Source organism: Phyllostomus discolor, chromosome 6 (assembly GCF_004126475.2).
Source record: "Phyllostomus discolor isolate MPI-MPIP mPhyDis1 chromosome 6, mPhyDis1.pri.v3, whole genome shotgun sequence".
NCBI lineage: Eukaryota > Metazoa > Chordata > Mammalia > Chiroptera > Phyllostomidae > Phyllostomus > Phyllostomus discolor.
The window spans coordinates 67,332,592-67,347,136 of NC_040908.2; the positions used below are offsets into that span (position 1 = coordinate 67,332,592).

The following is a 14,545-nucleotide window of genomic DNA, read 5'->3' on the forward strand; positions in this document are numbered from 1 at the left end:
ATTTTCCAGACTCCTCTAACATAAGGGAGAAGTCATGAAGAACTGGACAAAATGAGCCTTTTGAAAACAAGTAATTAGCAGAACAAATATGGCAGTTTTGAAACTCATGGTGAACATTGGGTAGCCATGCCCCTGACTTTCACAAAGTTGAAAAAACAAAACCTCTCTCTCCCTCAGCACCCACAAATACCTAATCAGGGTCAATCACTTTGGCTCCTGTCTGCAGACCTTTTTGTACATGGCCCTTGTCTCTCTGTTGGATGTAACTCTGAGCATATCTGCATATCCTTAAATATCTTTTAAAAGTAGACAGTAAAAATTCATAATTAATGTAAATGTCAACAAAGAGAAACTATACATCCCACATTATACCAAGAATGGAAATATTTGAAAGAAAATATCTGCTGTTATGTTCTAAGGTGCTACTCAGTAACAAATTCCTATAAATTGTATCAAATCTGATTTGATGTGGATAATGAATAAGGCTCCTCCAGTGATATATGGTAACCATTTGATACACACACACACACACACACACACACACGGTTAGAAGAAAAAAATGCCTGAATGGAAATCATGTTAGATTATGAAGGATAACGCAGTCATGTCTCAAGGTATAGCCATGTATCAAATCATGTTTCAACTTATGCTTTGACTCATAATTCATTTTAATCCTTGCCAGCCACTAAGCCAGCTGACTCTTGAGCTATCATTTGGTTATATTGATGGTTTTATAGTTGGTGGGTGTTGGTCAGATGGTCAAGTGTTACCTTAAGGAACATGCCAGATTTCCTAATTTATCATGATAATCTTTCTGCATCAGATCTCCTAGATCAGTGATTTTCAGCCTTCTTCATCTCATGGCACACATAAACTAATTACTAAAATTCTGTAGTACACGCAAAAATATTTTTTTTTGCTTATCTGACAAAAAATAGGTATCCTTTTGACTCATTAACACTAGTGGCTATTGTTGTGTTGGCTGTTTGTCATTTTTTATTTGGCAATCTAAGGGAAAAGAGATCAGTCCCCTGACTAAATAGTCAGGTATTGCATGTTTTAAAAATTCTTGCAGCATATGGCTGAAAATCACTACTCCTGAATGTGTTGTTTACTTGACTTCTTTTAGGGCTTTTTGCATAATAGATGAATTACACTATGAATGCACTGTTAAGTGTCCAGTATGTAATAGCAAAGATAGAGTTTAAGAGCTATGTTATAGGTCAATTCATGAAGGAATGTTTTCTTAGGTTCTGTTAACACTAATTATTATCAAATAATCATGACTATATTAGTCAGATTTGGTGATGTTTTATATGAGGTATTAAAATTAATGCTCAAGAATTAAGCATTAATTTTAATGCTTTAATGCATTAATTCTTAATGCTCAAGAATTTAAAGAGGTTATAATTTAAACCCGATATTTATTTGTAGGTGGGTGTTTTTAATAACAAATTTCACTTGTGAAACTGGGGAATGATAAGCTTTGGAAAAAGTTTTCTCATTTAGTGTTAATGTAAATTAAACATTTGTATTTTAACAAAATACAGACAGACCCAGATAGAGAGAGCAGGCTGACAGCTGTTGGGGGGCCTGGGATGTGGGGGGATTAAGCATAAAAGGGAAAAAAAAGAACTCATGGACACGGACAACAGTGTGGTGATTGTCAGGGGAGAGGAATAGGGAGGTGGAGAAGGGTATGGGGGAATAAATGGTGATGGACGGAGACTTGACTTGGGGTGGTGAACACATACTACAGTGTACAGATGATGTGTTGTAGAGTTGTGCACCTGAAACCTGTATAATTTTGTTGACCTATGTCATTCCAATAATTTCAAGTAAAAAGACATTTGTATTTTATTTATTTATCCTTTAAAAAACTGTTTTACTTTTCCTTTTTATTGAATTTATTGAATGCATTGTACTGTGCATTCACCGCTCACATCAAGTCTCTGTCCATCACCATTTGTCTTTCCCTATACCTTCCTCCACCTAAACGTTTTTAATTTTAGTTTCTCTTTTTTTCATACTGTAATAAAATATCAATTAGTAGTATATTATAAAATTGATATTTTTTTTTCCCCCGAATACAGAGGCTCCACCATGAGACGAGGTGGATGGAGGAGGCGAGCTGAAAATGATGGCTGGGAAAAATGGGTGTGTTTTAAAAAAAATAATAATTATATTGAACTGTCTAGGTATTTTTCATTTTACTTACAGTTTATATTGTGACTTAAGGCATTTTCTAAGTTGCAGATTACTTCAGATATCCACTCTGAGTTTTAACAGTGTAGTGAAAGGTCAAAGTTTAACCCCTGACCTTGGAGGAATTTTATAGAAGAAATAAATAGTGTAGTGTACACAATACATTGTATGATAATTTAGTTGCAGCATTGCTAAGAATACTGAGAAAGAAAAACAGATATCCAGTAATAGGGAATTGGATAAATAAATTATTTCTATAAATTGGGACACTGTGCAACCACTATTATTTAGCTTTATATTCTTAACCTGGCAGATGGCCTTGACTTCAACGGTGTTGTGTTATAAAGGAATTTATATTTATATATATATATATATATATATATATATATATATATATATAAAACCCTATTTTTGTAAAATAGGCATAGACATAAACTTTGAAAATAAGATCCCAAAATGTTAACAATGAATGGGATCATAGCTTATTTAAAGTTTCTTCTTTATATTTTTCAAAAACATTGTTTTTACAGTGAACATGTAATATTTGAATGACTAAAAACAATGACATCATTTCCATTTTGGAAAATGTATACCACTTCATATAATTACAGTTTTCTTTGAATCACTAATTGACCATTCTTTATTGATCTAGATAAATCAATAAAGTCAGTAATTTAAATCAGTTAAGCCTAATTATTTCAATATTCAGGAAAAGTGTAGCTAAATTCAGCTGCACTTTCTAGATTTGTAAAGGTCTGTAGGTAAAATGATGTTTTTACATTCTTGAAGGTTCTGTTAGCTAGTGAAATTTAGTACTATTGTCAAACAGATTGATTAGATCCAGAATTTAGCTAGTGAATTGTTTATTGTATTCTTATTTACATGTGTGTAGAACTGTAGTGGTTTGTCAAACTTCATTTTCCTTGAAGTTACTAATGTTAAGCTTCCTATGTAAAGAACATAGTGAAAGCCAGTCTAAAATATAGTCTTATTGAACACTTGTCAAATTTTAATTGGTTTAAACTCTGGTGTAACTTTTGTTTGCTTTTATAGATAAAAACAATATTTTGTGACATTTAAATTTACTATTTTTGACTTTTTAAAATAACTTTAAGAATGTTAAAGAATTACTATAATTGAGTCAGTAGAGGGAAAGGCTCTTTTGACTTGCCTGTTTTATTGCTTTGCCTCTGGTTCATGTTTATAATTACACCTTTTTCATGTTATGCATTGGTTGCTGGCATCTAAGGCCCTTTTATTTATTTATTATTTTTAAATAGAAGTTTCTTTAAAAGGAGGGGGTAGAAAATACAACTTTTATGATTGGTGTTTACCTTTTCTTCTTTAATTCCAGGGTGGGTATATGGCTGCCAAGGTCCAGAAATTGGAGGAACAGTTTCGATCAGATGCTGCTATGCAGAAGGATGGAACTTCATCTACGATTTTTAGTGGAGTTGCCATCTATGTTAATGGATATACAGGTTGAGTACTTTTTAGGTACCCTCTTTTGGTATGCACTTTTATTAAGATTGAGATGATTTAAAGTCTGTTTTTAATCATTTCTCTTGTATATAAAAATTATAAAAATCCTTTGCGTAGGTACTCCTTTTGCTTTCTTTTCTACCTATGCCTGCTACTGTCTTTTAATTTTCATCAAAATATACAGTTTTAAAAAGCCAAATGAGGTTTAAAATAAAAAGCAGTCTTGCCTAAACAGCTGACTGGAAGCTCATCACGTGTGTGGGGGTCTTATAAACTGTAAGCTTCAATATAGGAGGGCTTGATAAGTCTACTTCATTGGGAAATCTCCCACTGTAATGATCTACAGGTCCTTTGGGACTAGTGGAGGAAGAGTATGGTATGATTTCCCAGATTCTTGCTTGGAGAAGGATATAAATCTAGTTGCCAGCATTTTAGCTGCCAAAGGGGAGGGAAAAGGCCAGAAGTAGAATTTTATTTACTTTCCCTGTTTTTCTTTCTTTTTTTTTTTTTAATCCCCTACATTGCTTCTCCCCCTTCTGCTCTGTCCGTCAAGTCCAGTATCTGAAAGGGAAAGGATAGTCTTCCTTGTGAGTGGGAAAGATCTGGAATTCTAATCTGTCTCTTACATAGAACTTCATCTGTGAACTTCATGTTTTACCACCAGTATACTCACTTGTCTGTTTTTGGATGTGCATTGTGCCCCTACTTCATGAATTTCTCTTGGTTTCACTGGCACCAAGCAGATCTTATGGGCTTCCACACAGCCAGCTTAGATTTTAGCTTTCTCTGCTCTGTAGAGTCAGTTACCACTTGCTCACTGGTTGTCAGATGTTACTGCTAAAGTTTCTCTTCATTCTCTTCAGAATTTCTTTCCTGGTAAGATCATTTTAGTGTGTGTTTTGACATGAATGGCTATAGATATTTGTGTCAACCTCTTAACATTCATCCCCACTTCTCAACAGGCTGCTACCTGAGACCTTTAAGAGACCTTAAAGCTAGGCTTCCCCTTCATTGATTGTCTCCCTACTGGTGTAGCTGACTTCTACAGGGGCCTGTCACTTCTTGTTATTTTTCTGCATCTGTGCATTTATAAGATCTTATTGTAGTTGCCTGTTTATTAGACAAGAGCAAGCTACATTTTCATTACTACTATATTCTTGGTACCTTTACAATGTCTGGGTGTAACCACTCAGGAAATACATGTTAAAGTTAAGTTTTACTTCTGGTCAAGATGGTGGCATAGGCAGACATGGCTCATCTCCTTGCCCAACCACATCAAAATTATAACTAAAATAGTGGATAACCATCATCAGAACTGTCAGAAATTGAGTTGAATGGAAATCTGACCACTACAAATTAAAGAAACCAGAGAAATAGGAGGGGTGCAGATGCTGAATGGGCTAGTCTCACACCTATGTGTGGTGGATAAAAATTTGGGAGGGATATCTTGGTAGTGAGGACTCCCAGCCCCATACTAAGACCCCCCCGAGCCCAAGGTTCTCAACTGCCAGGACAATAAGTCCCCACAACTTCTGGCTGCAAAAACCAGTGGGGATTGAGTCAGTGGAAGAAACTACTGGAGTCCAGAGCAGTTCCACTTAACCCACACACCACATGGACTCACCTACTCAGACTCCCTCGAGCTCCAGCACCAGGGTAGCAGCTTAAAAGGCATCAGTGGCATACAGGGAGAAACTGGAGTGTCTGGCATCAGTGCAAGCAGAGGCCATTGTCCCTTCTCTAAAACCTCTGGTGCCATATCAGAGACTTCATCAACCTGGCCAACACTGTTTGCCCAGCCTTGGAAGATTCTGAGAGACTCCGCCCCACCAAACTTACAGAATCACCCAAGCTGCTTTTCCACATAAGTGGCAGATCTTGGCTCATACTGTACAACTTCCTAAATTATCTCAAACTACAGCTGGCCTGAGTGAGACCCAGGCATTAACCAATTTAGATTCACAGCTTGGCCTGGCCTGGGAATTTCCAAGCCCAGTGCAAGTAGTAGTCATCTCAGATTGCTTTATAGCTTATGCAGGATGGCCCTGGGCAAAACACAGGTAGGTGCTGAACTTGCCCTGCACTGCCTGGGAAACCCCAGACGCAGTGCACCAAGTGCAGCTAGACCAGTCAGAGCACCACCACCCTGCCCCTGCACAGCTGGTCTCCATGGAGGGCAGAGGTGTGTAGTCAGTGGTCACACCAGTCCTTGCCACACCCAGTCCTTGCCGCTGGCTGGCCTGGGTAAATCCCTCCAACTGACCTGCCAAAAGGAAACAAGGCTAAACTACAAGAGGAGGGTGTACTCAGCCCACACGAAGGGCACCCAGCTTGGGTGATAGGGGAAGCTGTGCCACTTGACTATACAGGACACCTAGAACATTAGACCACATTGTCATGACATACAGTCAAAGCAGCTCTACCTAGCCCTGGCAAGTGTGGCTCAGTGGATTGAGCACTGGCCTGCGAACTGAAAGGTCGTTGATTTGATTCCAGGTCAGGGCACAAGCTTGGGTTTTGGTCCAGGTCCCCAATTTGGGGGCATGTGAGAGGCAACCAATCACTGTATCTCTCACACATTGATGTTTTTCTCCCTCTCTTTCTTCCTCCCTTGCCCTCTTCTTAAAAGTAAATAAATAAAATCTTTTCAGAAAAAGGTATATCTACCTAATACATAGAATGCAAACACAGGGAAGCTGTGAAAACGAGGAGACAAAGAAACATGGCCTAAATGAAAGAACAGATCAAAATTCCAGAAAAAGAACTAAATGAAATGGAGATAAGCAATCTATCAGATGCAGAGTTCAGAACACTGATTATAAGGATGCTCAAGGAACTTAGTGATCTCAACAGCATAAAAAACAGCAAGGAAGAAATGAAGGATACACTAATTGAAATAAAGAATAACTAGCAGGGAAACAACAGTAGAGTGGATGAAGCCGAGAATCAAATCAATGATGTAGAACATAAGGAAGCAAAAAGCAACCAATCAGAACAACAAGAAAAAAATCCAAAAAATGAGGGTAGTGTAAGTACCCTTTGCAGCTACTTCAAGAGATCCAACATTCACATCATAGGGGTGCCAGGAGGAGATAAGAAAGCAAGAAACTTGAAATCTCTTTGAAAAATGAAAGAAATCTTCCCTAGTTTGGTGAAGGAATAAGCATGCACGTTTAGGAAGCACAGAGAGTCCCAAACAAGGTGGATACAAAGAGGCTTACTCTAAGACACACAATAATTAAAATACCAAAGGTTAAAGATAAGAAAGATCCTTTTTTTAAAAAATATTTTATTATTTTTAGAGAGGGGGTAAGGGAGGGAGAAATAGAGGGAAAGAAAAATCTTGATGTGTGAGAAGCATTGATCAGATGCCTATCTCATGCTTCCAACTGGGAACCTGGCCCATAACCCAGGCATGTGCCCTGACTGGGAATCGAACCGGCAACCTTTTGGTTTGCAGGTTGACACTTAATCCACTGAGCCACACTAGCCAGGGCAAGATAAAGAGAATCTTAAAATCAGCAAGAGAACAGCAGATAGTTAACTACAGGGGAGTTCCTGTAAGGCTCTCAGCTGATTTCTCAAAAGAAATTTTGCAAGCTGGAAGGCCTTGGCAGGAAATATTCAAAATCATGAAAAGGAGAGACCTATAGCTGAGAGTAGTCTACCCACTGAAGCTATCATTTAGAACCGAAGGGCAGATAAACAGTTCCACAGACAAGAAAAAACTAAAGGAGTTCATCATCACCAACCCATTATTATATGAAATGTTAAAGGGACTTATTTAAGAAAAAGACGAAGATCAAAACTATGAACAATAAAATGGCAATAAACATCTATCAACAATTGAATCTAAAAAACAAGCTAAGCAAACAAGAACAGAGATAGAATCATGGATACATATGGAGAGCATTTTGATAGTTGCCAGATGGGAAGGGGGTGGGGGGGAATGAGTAAAGAGGTGAGAGGATTAAGAAGTACAAATAGGTAGCTACAGAATAGCCAGGAAATGGAGTAGCCAAAAAGCTTCTTCACATGAGCCATGGACATGAAAAATGGTGGGGGGATTTGCTGAGGGAATTGGGGAGTGCTATGTGAATGGTGGCAAAGGAGGAAAAATCAGGATAGCTGTAATAGCATAATTGAGAAAATATAATTTAAAAAGTTTTTAATTAACTGATACATTTTTCTTGTTGAGTTTTACCACGCATTCACAATGAATTTAGTCTAAGAATGTTACCTCAAAATGAATTGCTGGTGCAGCTCTGAAAAGTTCACATGTAACTTTTCTTTAGGTATTCTGGAGCATTCAAGCTTCACAGACCTTCCTGAGATGCATTATAAAAGATTAAAAATGTTAACAAAAAGAAAGAAACATTGCTTGTTATATTAGCCAGTTATGGAAGCCCCCAGTTTGCAAGGGCACCCTCATTCACATAAGTGGAAGAAAAAGAGATTGTGTGAGGGGAAAAAAATGAAGTATTGTAGTAATCATTTCCACATTTGAGAATCTGGAATTCTAATTACTTTTGTCACTGATTTTGTATGACCATAACACATTTTCTCTCTGAATCCATTTTGTTTGGACCTATTATTGTCACGGTCCCTTTCTTTAGGGCAGAGATAATAATACTAATTTTTACTCATGTTATTTTTAAGATTACATTATAATTCTACAAATAAAGTTCCATCGTGTAGAATTTCATAGGGACACGCAAATTGTGGTGATAGAACTTACTTAGAAAAATATTCTCTTTTAGTGAATACTTTGCAGCTTTACAGATAAAAATAACATCCTTTGTGTGATGAATTTGCAATGTATAATGAAGAATAGTGTTCCAGATGCCGTAAGACAAGCAGGGAGTGCCATTTTATTGTTAATTCTTAATCATGCTTTCCCGAACTTTAATATTCCAAATTTTCTCGATTCTTTTAAAGCTCCCAATTCTGCCATCTGAGCTTCTCTTTGGTAATCCTTATTCCTTCCAACCCAGTTAGTATTCAACTTGAGCTTAGAGATAAGATCCTCCACTTTTTGGATACTCTTCCTCTGTCACCCCCTTCTCTTCTCTTTTTTCCCTTCCCTAAAAGCATCTTTTCTCTGTTAAGGTTGATGTTTTTGCCTTTTATCCATTTTCTTAAATTAAAAATGTTCTTGAAATAATTGTAGAACCACATTCAGTTTTAAGAAACAACACAGAGCTCACAAACCCTTTGCCCTGTTTCTCCCAATGGAAACGTCTTATAAACCATAGGGCAATAGCAACCAGGAAATTAACATTGATTCAGTCAAAATATAGAACATTTTTACACCAGAACTATCCTTCATGCTACCCTTTTATAGCCACACCTCTTTCCTTCCCTTCAGCTTTTAGTCCTACCTCTGGCAACTACTAATCTGGGCTGCATTTCTATACTTTGTCGTTTCAAGACTGTTACATAAATAGAACCTACAGTATATAATAACTTTTTGGGGTTGGCTTTTTAAACTCAGCATAATACTCTGGAGAGTCATCCAGATCTTTGTGTATATCAGTAATTTTTTCCTTTTCATTATTGAGTTGTCTTCCATAGTTTGGGTGCTTCACATTTTGTTAACCATTCAACTGTTTAAGAACATCTGGGTTATTTCTTGGTTTGGGCTCTGAACACTTGGGTACGTAAGAGTGCAGTTGCTGGGTCATATGGTGGTTGCATGTTTAATATTACTAAGAAACTGACAAACTTTCTCAAATAGCTATACTATTTTACATTCCCCTAGTATTTTGAGTGCTTCATTTTCTCTGTATCCATGTCAGTAGTGTATTTTATTTTAAACATTTTAGTAGGTGTGTAGTGATATCTCATTACGGTTTTATTTTGTATAGCAATTGCTATGCATCCTCACCAGCATTTTTTCTTTGTTTTAATTAATTTGCTATTTTAACAGATATGTAGTATCTCATTGCATTTTTAATTTGCATTTGCCTGATGCCTAATGATGTTTATTTGCCACCTATATAGCTTCTTCAGTGAAATGTCTGTTCACAGACCTTTTGCTTATTTTCTAATTGGATTGTTTGGTTTTTTACTGTTGAGTTTTGAGAGTTCTTTATGTATTCTGGGTTCTACTCCTTTGTCAAGTAAGTGGTTTGCAAATATTTTCTTCCAGTCTGTAGTTTGTCTTTCAGCCTCTACACATGGTCTTTGGCAAAGCAAGTTTTGTATTTTGATTAGGTCCAGTTTATCGATCTTTTCTTTTTATGGATTGTGCTTTCAAGTCAAAAGTATGCTTAGCACTAGATTTCAAATATTTTATTTCAAAAAAATTTATAGTTTTGTTTTACATTTGAGTTTATGATTAATTTTGAGTTAATTTTTTGTGTGTTTTGGTCTGTAGATAACCCAGTTTGTATAGCACCATTTGTTGAAAAAAAAAGTTCTTTTTCCATTGGAGTACTTTTGCACTTTGTCAAAATCAGTTGGGCATATGTGGGTGGATCTCTTTCTAGGTTCTGTTTTATTCCATAGATGTATGTCTCTCTCTTCACCAATACCACATGGTCTAGACTATGATATCAACATAGTAAGCATAAACATCAGGCAGAGTGATTATTTCCATTTTCTTTGTCTTTGTCAAGATTGTTTTAGCTCTTCTAGAGCCTGTGACCTCCCATATAAATTTTAGAATAAGCTTGTCTGTGTCTACAAAATAAATACCTTCCTGAAGTTTTGATAGGAATTACCTCAACCTATAGACCAGTTTGAGGAGGATTTGCATCTTTGTTATGTTCAGTTTTTCAGCCTATGGACCTTCCATCTCATTTTACTCTAGTGATAAATACGTTTTGTATGCTGCTTGTATGTTAGTAGGAACTGTGTTTGAACAGAGATGGTGGTTGATGGAAAATATGGATTTTATGATGAATAAGTAAACTCTGGGAGTTAGACATGACCAGGGGAGAACAGGTAGGTGGCAACACAGAAGAGTGGTAATTGCCTTTAAGAGTTAGAGTGTATCCTTTATAGAAGAATTGACATTTTTTAGCTGGGTCTTAGAAGTGTTTTTAACAAAAATGGATTAACAGACATTCTTGTCCTAATGTAACCTACATTTTCATCTTTACATTCTCTAATTTTGATAACCAGACTTATCTGATATTTTAGGTTTGTCTTTGTTCTTTGTCATTCCTGTGCTTCTGTTTGTGCTTTTGCCTCTGATGAAAAGCTCCTTCCTTCATTTCTGTGAACTGGAATTATGTTCATCCACTAAGACCCAGATTAAATTAGAATTTGCCTTCTTGATCTATAAGCTATTCTGTAATACTTAAATTTCATAGCATTAATGCTAGAAACACTTATTTTGACATCCAAGTTTTATCTTGTACTGTCAGGTCTTACTTAGGTGCTTAGTTTTTTGGAATTAGAAAGCCCATTTTATCAGGACCCTAGCCAACCATGGATCAGAGATAACACCATTAGGACCTTAAATTTACTGTCCTTTCTGCCTTCCCTAGGACTTTTTGTTATTCAGGTCTCTGCTCATACATTGCCTATTCCAAAAGACTTTCCCTGACCACCTTATCTAAAATAGTTGTACCTTGCTCTACAATTGCTTTTCTTACCCCCATCCAGGTTTATTTTCTTCATAGAGTCTATTTGTGCCTGAAATGGTATTATTTACCTGACTTATGTTCCTTCTGTTTGCCTAGTGAAGTAAAAGTTTTGTGGAACACAAATGTAACTCTTGTCATTGCTTATCCCAAGGGCCTAGAACCTTGCCTGGCACTTATATTGTAAGATGTTCATAAATATTAGTTAACTGAATGAATGAATGACAGGTTTCATTCATTAGAATGAACAGACACATACACCAGAATGTTAAAATATTTTAAATGAAAATATTAACAGATTTTCATTCATGCTAATATAACTCACTTTTCTTGAGTCTAGTTTTTAATTAAGAAATGGGCTATGTCTTAGGCTTACTGACTTCTGATATGCTGGGATGTAGGCCCTGGGCATGTTTGTGTGGTCAGAATCTCTCTTGGTGAGCTAGTGTTTCCATTTAGTGAACTGTTATTACTCTCCTCTGTGGAGTAGAATCAGGACAGTTGATGTGGAAAGAGGTATCCTGGTTATTTTTTTTTTTTCAATAATATGGATAGAAGACCAGGCCCAGTGATGGGCACTGCTGACATTGTTGCAAAAGCAGGTGGGCAGGCAAGTACTTTGGCATGGTTTGCTGTATGGAAAAGGGACTATATAGGAGTGTAACAGACTTATGTTTCAGGGTTGGGATTTCAAACAAATAGGGATTTCTTCGAAAACTTAACCTTATATTGATGTTTTCCTGAGTATATGAATGTGGTGGTTTAGGAAGAGAGTCCATTTAATGATAATGAGTCTGATTTTTTTAGAAATGGATGCCTTCCAGAAATTATTTTTGTGTGTATATGTACATATTTCCTTCCATTTCCTGTGAGACTGCTTTTGTAGGAATTCAACCTCCAACATATGAGAGGCTTACTATATTAATTTACACCCCTTACTGTAATTTTGCCACTAATAGGTATTTGCCTCTGTTAGGTACTTAAAAATGTGTTCTCTAGGCCTTCAAAACTTTTCCTTAGTTTTGTTTTGTTGTAGCTTTTAGCTGACTGCAGTAAGTCTGATGTAGCCAGGGAGGAAAGGAGTCAAGAGAGGAAGCCTGGCTGTTGGAGGAAGAGTAGTGGATGGGAGTCAGGAGACAAAAGAGACTGTACAATAGCTGTGTGATTATGGACAAGTCACCTAATTTTTCTCTATTTCCTCATCAGTAACTATGCTAAATTATCTTTTCTAATTTATAGGATTGTGAGATTTGAATGAAATAATAGAGGATATTGCTACTGTAAGACCAAAGGACAGATATAAGCAGCCATTTGGTTTACTTGCTTTTGCTTGAATGTAGCACAGCCAACATTTAATCTTATTATTTGGATACGCAGAATGAAATAATGACAAAATGGATATTTCTCAATAGAGATCTATCAAGGAAAACTTTTGTACAAGATTTAAAAATTATTGGTAGAATTTGTTTTAACCAAATGAACAAAACTCTTCGTAAGTTGTGCCCAGAGATGTGTAAGTGTCTTCATGTGGCTGTTTAGTGTTAGACAGTGGCCTTTGTGTGCCACAGGTTCACTTGCAGAGCTTTAGGCCTAAAGTGAGATGCTGTGTTTAATATGTACCTTTTAGTTTTATAGTACTTAAATGTCTGTTATTTATGGTGGTTTGTTTTAAGTAGTTTTGAAATTTTGTGGCATACAGAATATTCTCAAAGTGTCTTCTGTGAAAATCACAGTAGGAGTATTGTGGAATAAATTTTAAACTTGATTCAGAAGATACTTAGTATCCTAGAGTGCCTTCATGGTGTAAGGAACACACCCATTATTTTTTTATGTAAAATTTCTATTAAATTCTTGAGTTTTTACAGTTTTAGAATCCTTTTATTGAAGTAGTGTTGGTTCTTCAAGCCCAACACTTTCATCCTGGTTAGTACCATTTGTCACTAGACAGCCTGCTACAGAAAATTATCTGGTTTACATCCCCCACCCCTTCAGTAGTCTACCTTAAAAAGTATGTGGGCTAGCTAATAAGATGATGAAAAAGAACAGTGAGGAGCGAAGAACTAGGTCTGACATCTCAAAACCTATTAGAAGAATATGAGCATTAAAACATTGTACAACTTGTATAAAAATAAGCAGATGGTTTAGAAAAGCTTAAAAAGAAATTCTATATATAAATTTAATATGTAAATTAGATATCTATATATGTATCTGTTAAAAATTAAATTAGTTAATTTTTTAATTTAATGAGTTAATATTTATAAAACACTTAGAAACAACCTAGAACTTCAGCATCACATTATTTTAAGTTAAAAGGCTTTTTCCATAGATCATAGAGGGAAAGGGTAGGATTATTCAGTATAATTTTTTGCAACAAATTTGATGACTGGAAAACTTATATGTGAAAATAATAGGAAATAAAACACTAAGATCCCAATTGATTAAAAGGTCTATTTCAGGAAATAGACTTGGGTAACAAACATGGAAACAGGCTCAACTTCACTAATAGACAGAGAAATGCATAATGAACCAAGATAGGTTTTTTGCAAAATGTATTTACTTAAAAAAAATTATTATGTGCTTATACCTAATACAGGCATGGATGGTTAAAATAACCACTCCATTGTTGGAGTGAGAGTAATGTAATGCTAGACTTGCTTTGGAAAGTAGCAGTATATGAAATAGATCACAGGTGGCAAACACAAGGCTAGTGGGCAGAATCTGGCCCGCCACTGTGTTTTATTTGGCTTGGCAACTTGTTTCTCCTGGGCAGCAGTGCTGAGCTGTTGCTTAACTGTTAAGGAGTAGTTACATTTATACAGTCCTAAAATTATATTCGGCCCTTTGAAGGCAACTATGAGGCTGATGTGGCCCCCAGAGAAAATGAGTTTCACACCCCTGAAACAGATGAATAGGCTTTAATAGTCTTATAATCTTTGACACAGTAATTCTTCTAAGAGTCCATTCTAAGGCAATAAATAAACCTTACTGGCCCCCCAGTATAAGGTTTATATAAAAGATGATCTTATCACATTGTTTAAAAGCAAAGCATTGCATTAGAATGGAAATGTATTTATAAATTTTACCATTTACAAGGTGAGTTAAAACAAAAGTATAAACTATGGATAATTTGTAATAACACGGAAACACTTTTGGTAAATGAGAAAAGGTAAGATATAAATGAAAAGTAGGGGATGATCCAACAGGAAAAGCACAGAAAAAAAATGCTAGAAGCAAGTAAAGCCTAGTGTTCGCTCTCTTTGGGCGTA

The 14,545-nt window shown here is 36.1% G+C and overlaps 1 protein-coding gene across 6 annotated transcripts in view; it reads left to right on the forward strand.

The window, feature by feature from the left end:
- The window catches only part of REV1 (REV1 DNA directed polymerase), a 107,088-nt gene that overhangs the window by 24,466 nt on the left and 68,077 nt on the right, over positions 1-14,545 (forward strand). For 4 of the 6 annotated variants that reach the window (XM_028514580.1, XM_028514582.2, XM_036028291.1 and 1 more), the window contains exons 2-3: positions 2,094-2,157; positions 3,560-3,686. In XM_028514580.1, the coding sequence (XP_028370381.1) occupies positions 2,094-2,157; positions 3,560-3,686 (191 nt within the window). Of the gene's footprint in view, positions 1-2,093; positions 2,158-3,559; positions 3,703-14,545 lie in introns of those variants that run through there. The other 2 variants (XM_036028290.1, XM_036028292.1) reach the window with 2 other exon arrangements.